The following is a 20,896-nucleotide window of genomic DNA, read 5'->3' as shown; positions in this document are numbered from 1 at the left end:
ACATACATACATACATACATACATACATACATACATACATACATACATACATACATACATACATACATACATACATACATACATACATACATACATACATACATACATACATACATACATACATACATACATACATACATACATACATACATACATACATACATACATACATACATACATACATACATACATACATACATACATACATACATACATACATACATACATACATACATACATACATACATACATACATACATACATACATACATACATACATACATACATACATACATACATACATACATACATACATACATACATACATACATACATACATACATACATACATACATACATACATACATACATACATACATACATACATACATACATACATACATACATACATACATACATACATACATACATACATACATACATACATACATACATACATACATACATACATACATACATACATACATACATACATACATACATACATACATACATACATACATACATACATACATACATACATACATACATACATACATACATACATACATACATACATACATACATACATACATACATACATACATACATACATACATACATACATACATACATACATACATACATACATACATACATACATACATACATACATACATACATACATACATACATACATACATACATACATACATACATACATACATACATACATACATACATACATACATACATACATACATACATACATACATACATACATACATACATACATACATACATACATACATACATACATACATACATACATACATACATACATACATACATACATACATACATACATACATACATACATACATACATACATACATACATACATACATACATACATACATACATACATACATACATACATACATACATACATACATACATACATACATACATACATACATACATACATACATACATACATACATACATACATACATACATACATACATACATACATACATACATACATACATACATACATACATACATACATACATACATACATACATACATACATACATACATACATACATACATACATACATACATACATACATACATACATACATACATACATACATACATACATACATACATACATACATACATACATACATACATACATACATACATACATACATACATACATACATACATACATACATACATACATACATACATACATACATACATACATACATACATACATACATACATACATACATACATACATACATACATACATACATACATACATACATACATACATACATACATACATACATACATACATACATACATACATACATACATACATACATACATACATACATACATACATACATACATACATACATACATATGTATATAAAGGATGAAATTTTGTCATTTAGTATAGAATATTTGGGTCTTCAACGCACTATTTTTTAAAAGGAATTTATGGGCAATCTTAAAGGATATTAAAGGATAAACATTTTAAAGACATTTTTTACATCTTTTGATCCTTACAGGATAAAATAAAGATAATACAAAATATTTTACAACTCTTCTTGTTCATTTGACATACAATTTGTCATTGTTGGAATAGCAGGAGTATTTTTAAATATTTTTTGAAAAATGTACTTCTTTGAAACTTTGAAGTCCTTAAAAAATGACACAGGATCATAAAATGAAAAACTGAAAACACAGTTTTTCTCCATTAAATTTATAGTTTCAGACGTATATCATCCGGTTCGTGTCTAACGATTTTTTTCTCTATTTGTCGGACGGTGTAATATCTTTGAGGCTTTTATTTCTTTTTCACACAAATTCTTAAGTCTTTAAATTTATAATTGGAGACAAATTACCTTACATATAAATTCATAAAAAGGTATATTTGTCTACCTAACAACATTGTTATGAATGAAAATAACTGTGTTAAGTAAATTCTATGCGAAATGTTAAGTTTTAAGTTTTTATTAATTTGCCACGTAAATAACATAATATCAATGTCTACTTTTCAAAAATATTGTAACGAATTTGCACTAGCAAATTCACCACTGTCCATGGTAAAGTTTATGTGAAATTAACTATTGGTGGTATTAGCGTAGATCATGTCTTTGTTGTTGCCGATATTGTAGACAAAGAAATCATTGGTGCAGACTTCATGATTAGTCACAGCATTACTTTGGATATGGGACAAAAAGTTATGAATTGGCGAATTGTCGGATTTATTGAGCACCAAAAGTTGCCTATTCGGGATGAACAGACAGTGGGGGACAGTGTTACGGATTTTCACTAGCAATTTGAGTTTAACGGTCGGTAGCAACTGCCAGCAACATTCATCGTGTTTATAAACATTTCCATCAGTAGAAGCTTCTTATCAACAATGTTGATGCATGCGGTTGTTAGCACTGTTTGAAAGTATGGCAACACTGAACATTAACTTCGAAGGCTCTAGAACAGGGATTACCAAAACTAAAACTGTCATTGTATTGGTGAGAGAGCTACCCAGCTAACATAATGTCATACACTTAAAATAAGAACAAAATAAAGAATGTTTAGATTTAGAATTTTTGCCAGATATAACCAATTTATTAAATGAATGTAATTTAAATTTTAAGGAAATAAAAAAATATACATTCTACGGCCGAAATTCTCTCAATTTTTTTTATTTATTTCAGACTTTGTTGTTCTGTGTTCAATTGTAATTGAAACGCGTGTGTTTGCTATGCTTCGTCCAAAAACCAACCAACAACAATGCTTAATGAATTTCTGAAAAAATGAGGCATTTGTTATGCTCTTTTAAAGAGAATAAAAATATGTGTGTTGTTCGTCTGCACAATTGTGCTATGAAATGACAATCCCTGCTCTAGAACAGTGATGTTCACCCCCAGCGTTGCCCTCATAAAATATTTTTCCTACCAAATTTCTAATTAAAAACTACCAAAACCTACCAAAACCTACCAAATTTATAATATTTGTGAAATGCTATATGGATTCGTTTCAAAATTAATAGTTAACTTAAAATTATATTATTGCTGCTATAAAATTACCCACACAGAGAAACCAAATTCGTGATGGCAACCGAATTTGTTGCCAATCGAATGATTCTACCATAGTAACCGAATTTTACAGTTGTGGGTAAAAAATTTTAGAAGGAGTAACAAAAATTTGGTTATTTCAACCGAAATTCTTCTTTATTAACTGACTTTCTGTTGAAAGAACCGAAAAATTGTATGTGTGCAACTGAATCATTTGATTGGCAACAAATTCGTTTGCTACTACGAATCTGTTTCTCTGTGCAGAGGAAGAAAGTTATTTAATAACACTACAATCATGAATGTTAAAATCGTTCAGTTTTCGAGATTTTATTTTTGAGTCGATTTAACGATGTCCTTCCGTACGTGTCTGGCTGGTTGTCCATGTATTTCACATAGCCCCCATATAAATGTCCTCGAAATAAGACATTATCCGTCATAAATGCTTGATTTATATAGATATTAAATAACATTTTTACAAATAAATTACACCTAAAAATTCAATTCATAATTGACCATAGCTCCCATATAAGGCCCGCTTCCGAAAATTACTTAAACGAGCATAAAACTCCAAAAAGTGTTGGTATCCCGAAAAAATTCAACACAAATAAGTTTCATATAGAAATAAATTACGCGCAGATGAAACTGAAATATTGAATAATAACACATATTATTAGAAAATAAAAGTTTTGAGAGCCCTTTGGCATTTTTTAAACTCAACACTACTAAATAAATACACATTTACCTGACTAAACTAAATATTTAAGAAAATGCTATCTTCATATTATAGAATATTATTTTGGCTTAACATAAGTAGTTTTTTCGTTATTATTTTAAATATTTTGTTCTTAAAAATACTTATGTATTCAGAAATATCGTAGCCTACCAAAATACGACAAATATCGGAACAAACCAACCAAACTACCAAAAGTCAATTTGTTAACTTGAAACTACCAATTTTGGTCCAATTGGACCAAAGCGGCAACGCTGTTCACCCCATACAACAATTGTTTAAAAAATGTACACACATTTGTTGTGCTCTTTTAAAGAGCGTAACAAATGCCTCTCTTTTTAAAGAAATTCATTAAGCATTGTTGTTGTTGTTGGTTTTTGGATGAAGCATAGCAAACATACGCGTTTCAATTACGATTGAACACAAAAAAGACAAAGTCAAAAATAAATAAACAATTTGAGAGAATTTAGGCCGTATAATGTATATTTTTTCATTTCCTTAAAATTTATATTACTTTCATTTAATAAATTGGTTATATCTGGCAAAAATTCTAAATCTAAACATTCTTTATTTTGTTCTTATTTTATGTGTTTGACATTATGTTTGCTGGGTAGCTCTCTCAGCAATACATCTTCATTTTTATTTTTGAACATCACTGCTCTAGAATTCGAAAATAGTAGTTGTCCGTTAAGATCGTTGTCGAATGTTCACGAGAGATGGCGTGTGTATAAATAGTAGGGTATTCAATCGATTAACCGATTAATTTTGGTCGGCTAACTGTTCGAATAATTCAAAATTGCCGGTTTTCAAATAACAAATAAACCGATTAATTTGTGTCGATTAACCGAAATTCCTATTTTTTGTGCTTTACTTATTTTTTTGTATTTATTTTTACAAATGTCAAAGTAAAATTACATATTTTTTCGAACATCCAATAACAACTGACATATTTAATTTACATGTACATATTTGTTGGATGAAAACATGATAATTGACGAAACTGGAGACTTTACTGAAACGAGTCTTTTATCAGAACTTGTAGAAATTATTAAAAGTATTTAAAATCTAAAAAAATCAAAAAGGACGTAAAGGTATAAAGGAGGATTTTATATGCTTAGAAAAAACTAAAAAAAAGTTACTGAGATGTTGGATATTCTTTATCAGCGAGAGAATTTTTCCAAGTCGAGTTTTATGAAAACTCAGAAAAATTATTTATTTTTTGGCTGAATTGTTATGTTATGTTTTGTTTATTTTTATGATTTTGTTCTTTTTATTAATAACATACTTAAATAAATACACAAAATTCGTGGTTTTATTTTCAGTTTGTGATTTAAATATAAATTATTCGGTTAACCGGTTAAACCAGTAACACGATTAATTGAATACCCTAATAAATAGTGTGTAAATAAACATCAATTGTGTGCCTAAAGTGTGCCGTATTTTCCAGTGAATTCTTGTACATTATAAACTTTATATAATATAATATAAAGTGTGTCTGTATTTCTACGAATTTATAAACGTGTATAAAAACACTGAGTTGCTATTTAATTCTGTTGTTGTTGTACATTTGAATAAATAAAGTGTTGTTACAAATTTTAAACTACTAAACTGCTTTTATTTGCAATCAAAAGTATCCGGTTTATTTAAAGGAAATAAACACCGCGTTTTTAAAAGGTATAAACGTAACAATATTTATAACTTTTGACAATTAAAAAATTGGAATAGATTTTTTTTTTGATATTTGATGTAAATTTACTTCAACTTTTCAAAAAGTATAAATTCCTTATACATCTTCATAGACATTTTTTAGATAATATAAAAAGGAAAAAGATCTTTTTTCCCAAAAAAACTAGTGAAAAATGCATATAATTTTGAGCTAGGTCAGTATTTTTAAGCAATTAAGCAATTTAAGGAATATTTGGACCCGCTGTTATCAAAAAACTGGAGTAGGGTGGGTAAAAAGAGATAACTGATCACTCGACGCGGAGATTCTAAAAATTTATTTTTTTTGAAATCGCAATACAAACAAAGAAATAGGATCATTTTAAAAATTTAACATACCCGAAGTGTGCTACTTTGTCCCTGGTTGGCCCATGAGGACCATATTCAATACATAAACTCGACAACACTTCCTCTTTCCATAACATCATGATACAATAATTGTAGAAGGTAGAATCACTAGGGAGCATAGGGTACAACTAGAGGCGCAACTGAGAGTAACAATAATTATTCTCTTCACACGTACTTGTGATGTGTGAATTCAACATACTTGTGAGAGAAATTAACACATTAAAATACTTGAAATTTTACCTTTGATTTTCCGGCTAAATACAGACCGAACCACTTTATTACACTTCTATACACTTATTTTAACAATTTACAGCACATTTTATTTCCGAAACACGTTAATTTTGCTCAAACGAAAAAAAATATTTTTTTATTAATTTTTGACACTTAATTTTATTTGTGGTGGAATTTAATTTATTGAACAGAGTTTCAATTTTTGGTATTGAAAATAGAAGAAAATATACATAAATTAAAATTTAAACGTTTTTATACAACTCAGTGTATCTGGTGAAAATTAAAAAGGCACCAACACAATCTCAAAATCAAGGCGTATTAACAAGGTGAGTGCATAAAATCAGCTGTTTCTTAATTCGCTGTGGTTTTATGTACACTATATGTCAAACTTTGTTTATGTTTACATTTGTTATTGTAAATAACATAGTAATATTTTAATTCGCCTTGATTTTGACATTTACCGTACATTTTAACAAAAACAAATTGCCTGTTGTTTTTGCATTGTTGTATTTGTTGCCGGGACGCACTCACCTTGTTAATACGCCTTGCTCAAAACTTTGTACTAATACATTCTCACGACTTCTCACGTTTTTGACAACAGACTTTGGTTTTTTCCCTCTCAGTAACGCTTCTATGGATATATTCAAGGCGAATTTACTGTACAGGTGGCGTTAACAGCATAGCTGATCTACTTTTTTTGTTCGCCTTGGGGGCAAACTTGTCAAAAATTGTTTACAAAACGAATTTATTTTATGTCAGAACTTGTTTTGTTTAACTCTTTAGCTTCAAAAAATGTTTATAAGATCTGTTAAAAGTGCAAAAAGCGTCTAGCTCCGGAGTGCATTCGATCAATCACAACCATTTGCCATGTGAATACATTTGGAGCATTAGCGCTATCATTTTCACCGCAAACTGTGGCACCATTAAAGGAGCTTCCAGGAGGCACCCGTATTTTATCAGTTTTTTCATTTGCTTTACTATCTTTGGATGTTTTCTCTGGACTACCCAATTGCTGATCGATGTCTTCACAAATAAATTTAGCGTTGATGTAAAATTAACGATATTTTTATTGTCTTTATTACTTTTTTATTTTATTTTATTTTTTATTAAATTGATTATTATTTTAGTTTTTTTTCACAAATTTTTGTTTTGTTTTTTTTGACACATTTGTCCCTCAAGCAACAATAAAAAACAATGTTGTTATTGCAATGTTGTACTTGTTGTAATATCAACGCCACCTGAACAGTAAATTCGCCTTGGATATATTATTCTATGCTAGGGAGAGTTTTCAATAACGTCAAACTTTGATTTTGATTTTTTTTAATATTTTTTTATATTTTATTTTGTTTGACGTTCCAAGAATTGTATAATTGAGAATTTATTTTTTACTGGGTGTACCTTATGTTGTTGTATTATGCATAAAATTTTAATTTTAGAATTAAAAAAAAAATTTTGAAAATTTCGTTTACGAGAATCTATCGAGCGCTAAGTGCTCGATATGTATAAAAGCGGACTTTAATAGGGCTATATTGTGTTGCTGCTGATGCTTTTCGAATAATATCTAGTAATTCAAACTCATTCCGTTCAGCGAATTATTTGTTTTAACCAACTAAAAGAAAAATCTAATTATACCGCAATATTACTAAACGATTGCTGCGGCATTAAATGTGTTTTAAGTTACAGGAATATTTTTGTTTAATTAGATAATAAGCATATAGTAATTGTGTCTTTTTAATATTGATTTTATAAATTTATATAGAACTAAATATACTCATTACAGATTTAAAACGTGAAGCCACAATATGCCACATGCTTAAGCATCCTCATATAGTAGAACTATTAGAGACGTACAGTTCGGAAGGCATGCTCTACATGGTATTCGAGTTGTAAGTTATTATTAGTGTAAATATATGTACATTAGGCCGGGTCGATTTGTATGGACGATCAAAAAGTAAAAATCGTATAGCAGTAACGCAATCTACGGAAAATTCTAAGAAAGTTTTCCCAAGAAACCATAGGTCTAAAATCAAATCCTATCTTGCTCATTTCGTCTTTTATCCTATAAAAAAAAACTATTAAAAAAAATATGTATTGAAATATCATTGGATAAAAGGCGAAATGCGCAAGATAGAAGGATTTGATACGATTTTTCGTGAAAAAAATTGACCCGCCCTAATGTGCATACGTATGTATGTATGTGATGTACATATCGTCCCCGTAATAAAACAATAGTGTATAAGCATATAAACCATTATTTTTTTTATTGCATAATAAGAATCTACATACCTGATTCTATATGTGGTCAAAATTTGGTGAAATTCTACTTCCAGAAAGTGGGTCAAAAGTTCAATTGAAATATTACGTTTGTTCTAGATGTCTACTAACACCAGTGTTGCCAATTCATGGTGAACAAAAAGTGGCTAAAAAAGGGCTAACATTTTTAATTAATATTATATTTGTTATATTTGGCTATGTCGAATAGACAAGCAAAAATGTATGAATATAACACACGTTCAAATGCAAGAAAATAAAAATATTCCTGTATGTTGATCCTTAACTTTAAAATAACCTAATATGGGGCCACACTAGAGTGCTCCAAAAAAATAAAATTGCGAATTTTGACCGTCCCCCCCTCTAGAATTGTTCTATGTATTGTAGAAACACATTGTGTAAAATATTAGGATGATAGGATAACGTTAACTGGTGGCGCAACGACTCTGAAGTTTTGAGGTGCATTTACAAGGGGAAAATATGCATTTTTTTCAGTTTTTGTAAAAATTTTGCCATTAAATAATGACTTTTACAATTTAATTTAAAAGAATCGAAATGTGTACGTAATTGTCGTTATAATAAGATATAAAAGACAAAAATTGGTGAAAAAATGTTAAAGTTATTAAAAAATCGCCAGGCCATTAACGTGTCTCAGGCCACTAGAACAAGAAATTTATGAACAAAATTAACATATTTTGAGAAATATTAAAATAAAAGCTTATTTTTACTTAAAATATATCCATATTTACTTGTATATGAGCTTTTGTTCTCGTAGGATACCGTTAACCTATTCGCAGGTATGACCAAAAAAATTAAATTTTTTTAACGGCAGTTTCAAAACTCCAATTTCAAATTTTTAAAAATTTTGTTAAACAAATTTCAGAATTTTTTGATCATCACATGGGGATTTATTGATAACATAATAGGGAATAAAAATGTGAAAAAAGTATGTCAATACCTTTTATAGTTTTTCCGTACCTGCGATATAAATTTTGCGATTTTCGAGAAAAACTAATTTTTTGGCCATATTTTGGGGAATGACCAGAATTTTCTTACTGTAATGATTTTTAAGTAAAAGCTATTCAGAATAATATAGTCCAGGTAATTTTAAATATAGTCTGAAAGTTTTACTAATATCGGAAAACTTTAACCCTTAAATCGTGTAGGTCAAAGGTCAATTTTTTCAATATTTGGAATTTCTCATGGAAAGATAGCGAAATATTATATATTTTGGGCCGATTTTTATGAAACTTAAGAAAAATATAAAATGAAGTCTAGTATTCACAATAACAGTACAAAAATGGAAATTAACGCTTAAGAGTACTTGGGGTCAAAATGAATGTGTTTTTCGTGATTTTAAAAGTTGAGGGTCATTTGGACCCCAAGTGCTATTAAGGGTTAATTTTCATTTTTGTACTGTTATTGTGAATACTAGACTTCATTTTATATTTTTCTTAGGTTTCATCAAAATCGGCCCAAAATATATAATATTTCGCTATCTTTCCATGAGAAATTCCAAATATTGAAAAAATTGACCTTTGACCTTCACGATTTAAGGGTTAAAGTTTTCCGATTTTAGTAAAACTTTCAGACTATATTTGAAATTATCTGGACTATATTATTCTGAATAGCTTTTACTTAAAAATCATTACAGTAAGAAAATTCTGGTCATTCCCCAAAATATGGCCAAAAAATTAGTTTTTCTCGAAAATCGCAAAATTTATATCGCAGGTACGGAAAAACTATAGGAGGTATTGACATACTTTTTTCACATTTTTATTCCCTATTATGTTGTCAATAAATCCCCATGTTATGATCAAAAAATTCTGAAATTTGTTTAACAAAATTTTTAAAAATTTGAAATTGGAGTTTTGAAACTGCCGTTAAAAAAATTTAATTTTTTTGGTCATACCTGCGAATAGGTTAACGGTATCCTACGAGGACAAAAACTCATATACAAGTAAATATGGATATATTTTAAGTAAAAATAAGCTTTTATTTTAATATTTCTCAAAATATGTTAATTTTGTTCATAAATTTCTTGTTCTAGTGGCCTGAGACACGTTAATGGCCTGGCGATTTTTTAATAACTTTAACATTTTTTCACCAATTTTTGTCTTTTATATCTTATTATAACGACAATTACGTACACATTTCGATTCTTTTAAATTAAATTGTAAAAGTCATTATTTAATGGCAAAATTTTTACAAAAACTGAAAAAATTGCATATTTTCCCCTTGTAAATGCACCTCAAAACTTCAGCGTCGTTGCGCCACCAGTTAACGTTATCCTATCATCCTAATATTTTACACAATGTGTTTCTACAATACATAGAACAATTCTAGAGGGGGGGACGGCCTGTACCTAGAAAGTTTTTTTCGTCCATACAATCTTGGAGCACTCTAGGCCACACGTATATCATATGCCGATGTTTTTAAAACCTCGTATTTATCACCTGACCTGCAAAATGCTGCTTGGCAAATTTTGTATATGAAATACAAAGTATATATAAAGTAATCCTTTGTGATAACTTCGAAATCAATGGAGAATATTTTGATAAGTGAATATATGGAAAATATGCCTCTCATGTAATGCAGAACAAAAATATTCTAAAAATTATACACGTTGCCGGACAGAATTGATTTTCATTGGCAAAAACATAAATTTTTGCCATTAGTTAGTAAACATATCAAAACTAAGGTAGCCAAAATATGTTAACATAAATATTTAATTTAAATTTGGAAAAAAGTTAATTTTCTATAATTGATCAGATAAAAATGATCATAGCTAAATTATTACCGATAATGAACTGAATTTTTCTTTCTAAATTGGTTGGATTGTAGTCTTTGAAAACGGTATACTACATGACATGTGTTATAAAATATTTGTTAAAGTACTATATTTACGTCAAATTTTAATTTTAGAGGATCCTAACCTTTAAGGATCAAAAGCTCAAAGTATTCTCTTTAACCCTATATATGATTTTATAACAATTTTTATTCAAATATGCAACGTTCATTTTCTCTATATGACATTTTTTTAATGTATGGAAGGTTCCAAAAATTGTTTACTGGTTCAACATTTTAAGTTAATTTTTGTCATAATATCCCTGACAATTTTTTAACTGATTTTACTAATTTTCAACAGCAAAAATTTCAGATCATTAGGGTAAATATATGTATAAGTTTTGATTTAGTCATAAAAATGGCTAAATGAAAATAAAAAGGCTAAAAAAATGGCTAAAGGCTAAATTAATTTTTTTGCGGCTAAATTGTTTTATTAAGGGGACGGACAATATAACGTTTAATGTAAAAATATATTAAAAATAAATCTAATATTTTCTTTTGCAGTATGGAGGGTTCAGATTTGTGTTTCGAGGTGGTACGAAGGGCAGTGGCGGGTTTTGTTTATAGTGAGGCTGTTGCTTGGTAAGTTATAATATGAGTGTGTAGCGTAGTATTTAAACAATTAAATTTTTTGCTTCTGCTGCAGTCATTATATGCGCCAGATATTGGAGGCCTTGCGTTATTGTCATGAAAATGATATTTTGCATCGAGATGTTAGACCAGCTTGCGCTCTGTTAGCAACAGTCGATAACTCGGCACCAGTTAAATTGGGGGGATTTGGTTCGGCCATTCAATTGCCAGGAGGTAGAGAGGCTTTAGAGACTCATGGTCGAGTAGGATGTCCGCATTATATGGCTCCAGAGGTTGTAACAAGACGTCTCTATGGGAAGGGATGCGATGTTTGGGGTGCTGGAGTAATGTTACATGTTTTACTGTCAGGGCGTCTTCCTTTCCTAGGATCTGGAGTGCGGTTACAAAATTCAATAGCAAGAAGCAGATTAACGGTATTTAGTATATTTACCATTTTATTGCATATTTTTTTATTTAATTTTATTTCTCGTCTCTTAAGTTTGAAGCGCCAGAATGGAAATCAATATCTGCGTCAGCAAAAGATTTGGTGTCTAAGATGTTGGCAGCTAATCCCCATCACAGACTATCTATTGCGCAAGTTCTGGAACATCCATGGATAAGAGTAATTAATAATAATAATATATTTTGCACATTCAAACATTCTTTACATTGTGATACATTTACTTTTCGTATAGGATCGAGATAAACTGCAACGTCAACATTTGGCTGATACGGTGGAAGAACTAAAGCGTTACAATGCTCGACGTAAACTAAAAGGCGCCGTACAGGCCATTGCCGGTGGCACAACTATAGATCCAATTTTTGGAACCGATACAGACTCTAGTAAGTTTAACTTGATAGTATGCATAACTCTTACATCAATATTGAATTTACAGTGCCAGTTGCCTCCGCATCTGATATTTTAAATGAGTGGGCTGACGAAGAAGCCGGCATAGAAGCTGTGCAACGAATTTTGGATTGTCTAGATGATATTTACGCATTACAAGATGCTCATGTAGATTCAGACGTCTTACGTGATATGTTAAGGGATAATCGTTTGCACCAACTATTACATGTATGTTTTAAAGGTTAAACCAATCTATTGTATATATTCATCCTACATTTTATAATTATATTTAGCTGTTTGACCGCATTAGTTCAACCGTTGTATCTCAAAATCGTGCTCCAACAGCAGATGCTGTAGCGCGGAGTCGCGATGTTATAGAACTATTATCTTCCACAAGCGGTAATAAATATCTAAAAGACGAATTAATGTTAATTTTGGTTTCACCTCATTTACAGGTAAGTTATTTTAAATATTATAATAACACAAAACTATTCGGCAAGATTCTTACATTCGATTTTAAATTTGTTTGTGTAAAATTACCCAAACAATGCTTTACTGATGATATACGTTTTGTTAGGATTATTTTATTATATATATGGGCTAGTAGTATTACAGACAAATAATAATTCTACGATAGACTAGACGATAGTGTGCTGGACTATGAATGTGACGATATCGGCCACATACTCTGAGTGTATCAGCAGCAAACAAGAAAAATATAGAGTAACTTCGGGTATTGTGGACTATGCGTCTAATGTGGACCAGTGTATTTTTTCAGAAACTATTGAAGGTATGACAAAACTGATTTGTCGTACATTTTACAATTTATTTGAAATGACAATTGCACATTTGCTTTCATGAGTAATTGATATGTTGGCTTTTTATTCTTGTATTGAAATTAATGCGCGTGCTCAACATTTTTTTCGGCTCAAGTAAGAAACAAAATTTGGTGCAGTTACTTGGTAGAATTTAATGTTTGGTTGTTTTATATAGTTAAAGTGGACACATAGTTTTGCATATATTTGGTAAGAATTTAAGCACATTTAGATTATTAGGTAAAAATAATTTTTTACCACTGTAACCCAAGTTCGTGTAATGTGGACCACTTAAATTACTTGATTATGTACTACTGGTCCATATTACCCGACAATAACAATGTACTTTGTAAGCAATCTATCTAAGCCGAGAACGCGACTTTTTAGTTTGTATTAATGAAAATATATTGAAATTAAATTTTTTAATCATTCATGATTAGCTGGTTCATGAATTTTATGTATTAAATACTAGTCCACATTACCCTCATATAGTGGTCCATATTACCCTCCAATTTTTTTAATGCTGGTTTTTGGATTCCTTACAATATTTTCACATAAATTTTTTATCCTTTAACGGAAAAAATTTTCAACTGCAAAAACAATTAGAGAATACATTATCTAATTTATTGCTTCACAATTTTTTTAATATCCATATATATTGTGGCCAAAATTTAGAAAAAATAAAACGGTAGTCCACATTACCCGAAGTTACTCTATGTTATTAAATTATAGACTCTATAGCTTATATCCTACCGTCCCTGTGTTTAGGTCATTTTGTTTTTAATTTTTAATAACATTTTCGCTTAAATATTTAACTTTAAAATGAACTCTAAAAAAATACAAAAACTGTAAATAAAAATCAGTAAACGGCAAATGTTTGTGGATCGGTTTACGTCCAAGTCAACAAGGTTCGTTCTTGCAAAAAAAATTACAGTATACAAAATTTTATAGAATTCCGTTCAAAATTGCGACCTTTGTACTTTGTTTACAAGAATGCATTTAGAGTAAAAACCAGAGACCGCAAATAACGGGTTCACTTTCATTTCAATAGTAAATTCTCATTCGCAGCCATTTAAAAATAATATTTTCTGATATATCACTGATAGAGTGATTTATTAAAGAACATTTTAGGTTACGGGTTGAGAGAAACAAACACAGCTAATCTAGATGAGTGATTTATAATTTATTTTTTTCGTAAGGGTTAGCTTGTGACTTTTATTTGCGAATATGAAAAATAAATCGCAAAAAATCATTTGATGCAAATCAACACTGAAATATATAAAATTTATCAAAAGATTTATAAAAAAAATAATCTTATTTCTGTTACTCAGACTTCATTACTTCATACTTATCATATTATTTCCATAATAATAAAAGAGAAAGTAACAGTTATTAAGAACAAATGAATTGTTTATCGCACACCAAACCATTAAAAAACAATAAAAACGAATAAAGGTCATACCAAACCATTTAAATAAAAATAATTTTATAACTGTTATTTTCAGTGATTTATTTTTTATCACAAAAATATAAATCACAATATGGGTTTTTTGGTATATGGACGAGTTATTTTCGATCTCTGGTAAAAACATCAGACTTGAGTCAGAAAAATTTATCAAGCTCAAATCGAGCAAAACGAAATGTGTTTTTTACGAAATTCCCATAGGAATTCCCATCTATTCCATCATATCTTAAATTTATGTAAAATTTAACACATTTTTAAAAATAATACGAAATCGATTTCAAAAGTGGTGGAAACATACAATATATTTACATTGAAATTAAAGCTATGGAACATTTTAACGAAAACCTTTTATTTCATTAATTGAATCTTCAAAATTTATTACAAAATCCTACTTTTCAGTCAGATAATAAGTAGGTGCATATTGAATCACCCTGTTTATAGGGAAAATGTCTACATAGATTAATTATCATATATTCATAAAACTGATCAGTGAGACACACTAAATTTATGCATGTTATTGGTAAAAAAAAACTACCATATTGTTTTAAGTTGATATCATTATGTTAACTAGTAATGGGAGGTTGAATAATATAGATCTTTCACAACACCTGCCACTAAAAGGCTTCAATTCCTGCAACGTTTAAATGCATTGCATTGAAATATATATGTATAACACAATATTTAATATGAGACAATATAAAAACTACAGATGTGGATGCCGTTTTCGATTTTTCACGATTTTTTTAAAACACAAAAATTTGCTCTTTTCACGTAAAAAATATATTTTTTGCTTCAAATTATAACTCCGAAACTACTGAACCGATTAAAACGCAATATATAAACAGATTGAAGGTTATGTAAACTTTACTTTGTTTATCATTTAAAGCCTCTAAAACTGCCTCTTTTATTTCATTGACTATATTTGTCTCATTTTCAGTTATTTTCTCGATATTTCGCACCTTGCATACTTGCGGCTTCGACATTGATTTCGCTGTTTCTTGTGCCAACGCGAAAGAAACGGTTTCCGCAAATGTTGACTTGCGTGTAGCATAATCCGCATGTGCTACATCAAACGTTAAATTTCCGTCGCAAAGTCTTGTAGCGTCTCATTCGATTTCTGCACTCTACCACGCAATTCCATTCGGTACATTTCTGTCATGTGTTCTCCACCATACTTTCGTTGTAGAGCATCCATTATGTCATCATAACTAATTCTGTTACTTATTTGTACGCTTTCAAGAACTATTGCTGCTTTTCCTTTCAAGGACAAAATCAATTATATAGTTTTTTCTTCATTGCTCCATAAGTTTCTTTTGGCATCTGTATCAAATTGTAACTTGAATACGTAAAATGGTGTGCTGCCATCAAAACTAGGAGCCTTTATTTTACTTGATGCCTATGGAATAATTCGCACCGGTCCATTTTGGCATTGAAGATTATTCACCCTTATTCAGTTAGGCGTCGTCGACACAACACAACGCCGTTTTTAATAATTTGTTGCAAATCCGTATTCTCGTTGACAATATTGCCACTTATCGATGACTGTCAACATTTGTTTGGTATTCTGTAAGAAACATTGAGGTTGATGTTGCCTTTCATTTTGTCGACGCCGTTTTTGGTGTCGTCTGCTGTTGTGTTCAAAAAAGTATTTAAAATTTTTTTTTTTTAGGTTTTGTATTACAAATATTATGTATTAAGACCTTTTGGAATTTTAGTGGGGCTGGCACCACATTATTTATGACATTATCTCTAATATATGAATTTGTATCATTAGGGGTAAATACATTCTCCAAGTGATTGGCAAATGCTTCGATTTTTTCTGAAGTATTTTTTCTCCGTTCTGAAGGCGTATGGGCGACTCATATACAATAGGGCATTGCATATTTTTCACAGCTTTCCAGAGACTATATTCTGTGTTCTTAGTAGGGTCTAAGTTTCTAAGATAATTTCTCAGGTTAGATTTAGCCTTTACGTTCGGAGATCGCGATTGCTGCCATTGACGTCTGAGTGTTCTCTTTTCTTTGATAAGAGACTCAATGTTTTTAGGACATTTTGAATGTCTGTAATTCCCCAGGGTGACTGAGGGCGTGGACACTTTAACGGCGTTTGTCAAAATGTCTGTAAATATATCGACAGCGGATTGTATCTCATATTCATTTTTCAATGAGATGTTTTGTGGCAAGTGTGAGCTAACACACATTTTATACTTTAACCAGTTCGTTTTCTTGTTAGGGAAACAAGAGTAAGAGTTTTCCAATTTACTTGGAACTGCTAATAACGTTAAAACTGTAGGCGAGTGGTCTGACGAGAGGTCCAGCGAAGGGATCACTGAAATAAATTCTCGTTTTACACTTTGCCACAAAAGTCTAAGGACGACAATAAAAATTAAATTTTTTGACTTTATAACCTTCTTTAGTCTGTTAGGCATCGAATACGCCAGTTTTTTTTGTAAATTCTGGGGATACCTTTTCCCATTCTTCCGTTAAAATTGACTTAAGCTGCTGAATAGATGACGGATTTGCTTTTTGTACTTGTATCTTTAAATATGCCCACAAGTGTTCAAAAACGTTAAGATCGGGAGATTGAGGAGGATGCTCCTACTTTGAATTGACGTTATATAGTAGTCATTCCCTTATCAGCAGAGAAGAATGCTTGGGGTCATTGTCATGCATAAAGGTATATCCATTATCCAGATGCAGCTTTTCGACGCTTGGAAGAAATTCATCCTTTAAAATGTCGAGGTACATACGCGCATTCATTATTCCGTCTATGAACTTTAATATACCGACACCATTTGCCGACATGCACCCCCATACCATGACCGATCCGCCACCATGTTTTACAGTTGCTCTGAGATTTTTTGTGGCCAAAGCAGAATTAGGTTTTCTCCATACTTTACATATGCCATCACTACCGAAAACGTTAAATTTGCATTCATCCGTAAAAATAACTCGTTTCCAGAAGTTTGGATCAGATAGATGTATTCTCTTGGTACTTGAGTGCATAATCCAGCTTTTATTGATATTAACCTGGCTAACAAATGGTTTCTTTCTAGCGACGTGAGAGTGCAAATCATTTCTTTTGAAACAACGACGAATGGTTTCTGGATGAACATCAACCGCATTATATTTCAGCATTTCCTGGGATAATTTTACTGCACTTAGCTTGGGATTTTCGGTAATTTTTCTGACTATCAGTCGTTCAGTTCGCTCGTCTATCTTTTTTGGACTCCAACTTCTGGGCTTACTAGCATATGAACCAGTGGCATTATAATTTCTAATTACAGTATCTACTGTGGACTTGGCCAAATTTAATATTTTTCCAACTTCGGACAAAGATTTTCCTTCATGTTTTAGCTTAACAGCAATTTTCGCACGTCCTCGCTTATTACACACATTTTAAATAAATAAACGAAAATCTTTTAAAAAAATTAATGCATTTGTTCTCAAAGCTTGCTATTATTTAATAAACTAACAAAAAGTCGTGGATTTTTTATCCCGTTATAACAGTAAAAATAAAAAAACAAAGTCGTCTGTAAACGTTTGTGAAGTATTAAAAAGGTATTTTTTAATATTTTTTTATAATGTTAATTAAAAACAGTTAATTAATGTTTAGTATCCAGTATTAAATTATTTGTTTAATTATGCATGTATATAGCTAATTTTATTGAAATTCAACGTCGATTTTTGGAAATATATTGAAATTCTAAATCGTCCTTAGACTTTTGTGGCGAAGTGTATATTCTTGATTACAGCGAAGTGAATTAGATCGGGAATCTTATTGAGGTCTATAGGCCAATAAGTAGGTTGGCCACTAGATATGGCATCTAGTCTGTTAGACGATATTGCTTCTAACAGTTGCCTCTGTCTAGGAGTAATAAGGCGAGAGCCCCTGGATGTGATCCGTTTTATATTCTGGCATTGGGAAATGCCTAATATCCTTTCTCACTAATATAGCTGTTCCACCACAAGCTCTACCACTTGGATGTTTTGTAGCATAAGTATAGTATCCGTTAATTCTGAAACAGTTCTTTATGGTAAAGTGTGTTTCAGAAACGAGTAGTACATCAATTTCCTGAAGGTGGAGAAATTGTTGTACTTCATTCTTATGTTGGCTAAGGCCGTTAGCATTCCAAAAACAAATTCTTAGAGAATTAATTTTTTATTTAGCAGGATCTGCATGAGCATGCTTTGATTCTGCATCAATTGTTGAAACAAATTTTGCATGTTCGCCTTGAAACTGTTCATGGTTTGAATTAGATTCTCAATAGAGCTTTGAGAGCTAGTGTCGGGTACTGGTACACCCTCTTTTAATGCATGTGCATATGAAAATAATGGGCTATTATTTCCATTGCTTCTTTTCATTTGGGTAACTGAACCCTCATTTGTCGTATTGGCATACGATTTGTTTTGATAATTATCATTTATGATGCCTCTATATTGAGCACTAGAAGCACCAGTGTTTGTTTTCATTTGGGTAACTGAACCCTCGTTTGTCGTATGGGCATACGATTTGATTTTTTGAGTTTTGATTATTGGTTTTTATGATACTTCTATATTGAGCACTAGAAGCATCAGGAAGGCTTGGAAAGTTAGAAGCCGTATATTGAGCATATAAAGGTCTTCTTGCCTTCGTTGATTTCTGTTGACTTTTATGAATATCTCCACATCTTACACATACAGAAGGTAATTTGCAGAATGTTCGGGTGTGACCGAACTCTTGGCAATTAAGGCACTGAGGTGGACCTTTGCGCTTAATTGGTTCTTCTACAATTATTTTACGATTAAGAAGATATCTTAAACCGTATATTGGATGAGTGTCACCCTTTTTCTTTAATTGAGAAGAGTTGAAAGTGATTTCAACTCTAAAAATTGGTTGAGGTTACGTGGTAGTTCACTACGTGCGAACAATCAAGTAGAGTCGAAGGGACCCCGTTTTGATGAAATTGGTTGAGGAATTTTATTCTTTTTTATTATGTTGTGAATGGACTTCACTTCAAAGCCTTCAGACTCTAGCGCCTTTTTAATATCATCAGTTGGCTCAGAACTATCTATACCTTTGATGACTACTGTCAAACCTTTTGCACTTTTCAGTTGATATGTATAATAGTTTCTTTTCTCGGAATCGAAATTATCAACAATCATTCTGAAATTTTTTTCCGAATAAGTTTGTACCTTTGTCTCTTGAATATTTCCTTTACGCAAAGAGACCACGTGGAAATTCTCCTTACCTACAAGTTGGGACAATTTGTTCACCAAAACATTTGTAGTAGGTTCGCGCAAATATAGGGGAGGTGGCTTATAGTCTTTTACAGGCTTTGCGGGTTTTTCTTTACTTTCTTGATTGTCAAGAATTGCAAAACGATTTTGACTTACCGGATTTTTCTTCACCTGTTTTGGATTTGGTTCCAATTTTGATGTCCTAGGACTGGACTTGCGTTTAGTTATAGTGATGTAACGGTCCATTCCTGTTAGGATTTTTCCCGTATTTTTCACTATACTTCGAGTATTTTTTGGTATGGCACCAGTATTTTTTAATGTAGAACTCGATTGATTTTGCTTATCATCACCGGTTTTTATAGAGTTAATATTTTCATTACTACTATTTGTGACATTGATCACAGTAGCATACTATTACTATTCAGCAACCATTTGAGTTGTTGTTTGTTTTACTATAATTTCTTTTATGTTGTCTTCTACACAATTGTTTTGTTTTGGCGCACTAGAGAGTGTAGATCTCTCGTTTGTTGTTGTTCTTACACTTAAATAATTTTTGTGATCTTTTGGATCATATGTATTATTATTGTTGTATGGAGAGCTCACAACAATGTATGCATTATTTCCATTGCTGCTGAGCAGTGTTGCCATATAAATTTCAACGAAAACCTTTAAATTGAGTAAAAAAAATCTTTTTTTTCTAGAAAAAAAATCTTCATTTTATATAAAAACC

General features: G+C 30.7%; 1 protein-coding gene across 6 annotated transcripts in view; it reads left to right on the top strand.

Annotated features, from left to right (window-relative positions):
- The window catches only part of CASK (peripheral plasma membrane protein CASK), a 169,118-nt gene that overhangs the window by 30,082 nt on the left and 118,140 nt on the right, over positions 1-20,896 (top strand). For 4 of the 6 annotated variants that reach the window (XM_065498244.1, XM_065498240.1, XM_065498242.1 and 1 more), the window contains exons 4-10: positions 7,892-8,018; positions 11,755-11,832; positions 11,897-12,254; positions 12,320-12,442; positions 12,516-12,663; positions 12,717-12,895; positions 12,961-13,122. In XM_065498244.1, the coding sequence (XP_065354316.1) occupies positions 7,892-8,018; positions 11,755-11,832; positions 11,897-12,254; positions 12,320-12,442; positions 12,516-12,663; positions 12,717-12,895; positions 12,961-13,122 (1,175 nt within the window). The remainder of the gene's footprint in view (positions 1-7,891; positions 8,019-11,754; positions 11,833-11,896; positions 12,255-12,319; positions 12,443-12,515; positions 12,664-12,716; positions 12,896-12,960; positions 13,123-20,896) is intronic. The other 2 variants (XM_065498241.1, XM_065498243.1) reach the window with 1 other exon arrangement.

Source organism: Calliphora vicina, chromosome 1, assembly GCF_958450345.1.
Source record: "Calliphora vicina chromosome 1, idCalVici1.1, whole genome shotgun sequence".
NCBI classification, from domain to species: Eukaryota; Metazoa; Arthropoda; class Insecta; order Diptera; family Calliphoridae; genus Calliphora; species Calliphora vicina.
This window is presented reverse-complemented; position numbering and strand designations above follow the sequence as displayed.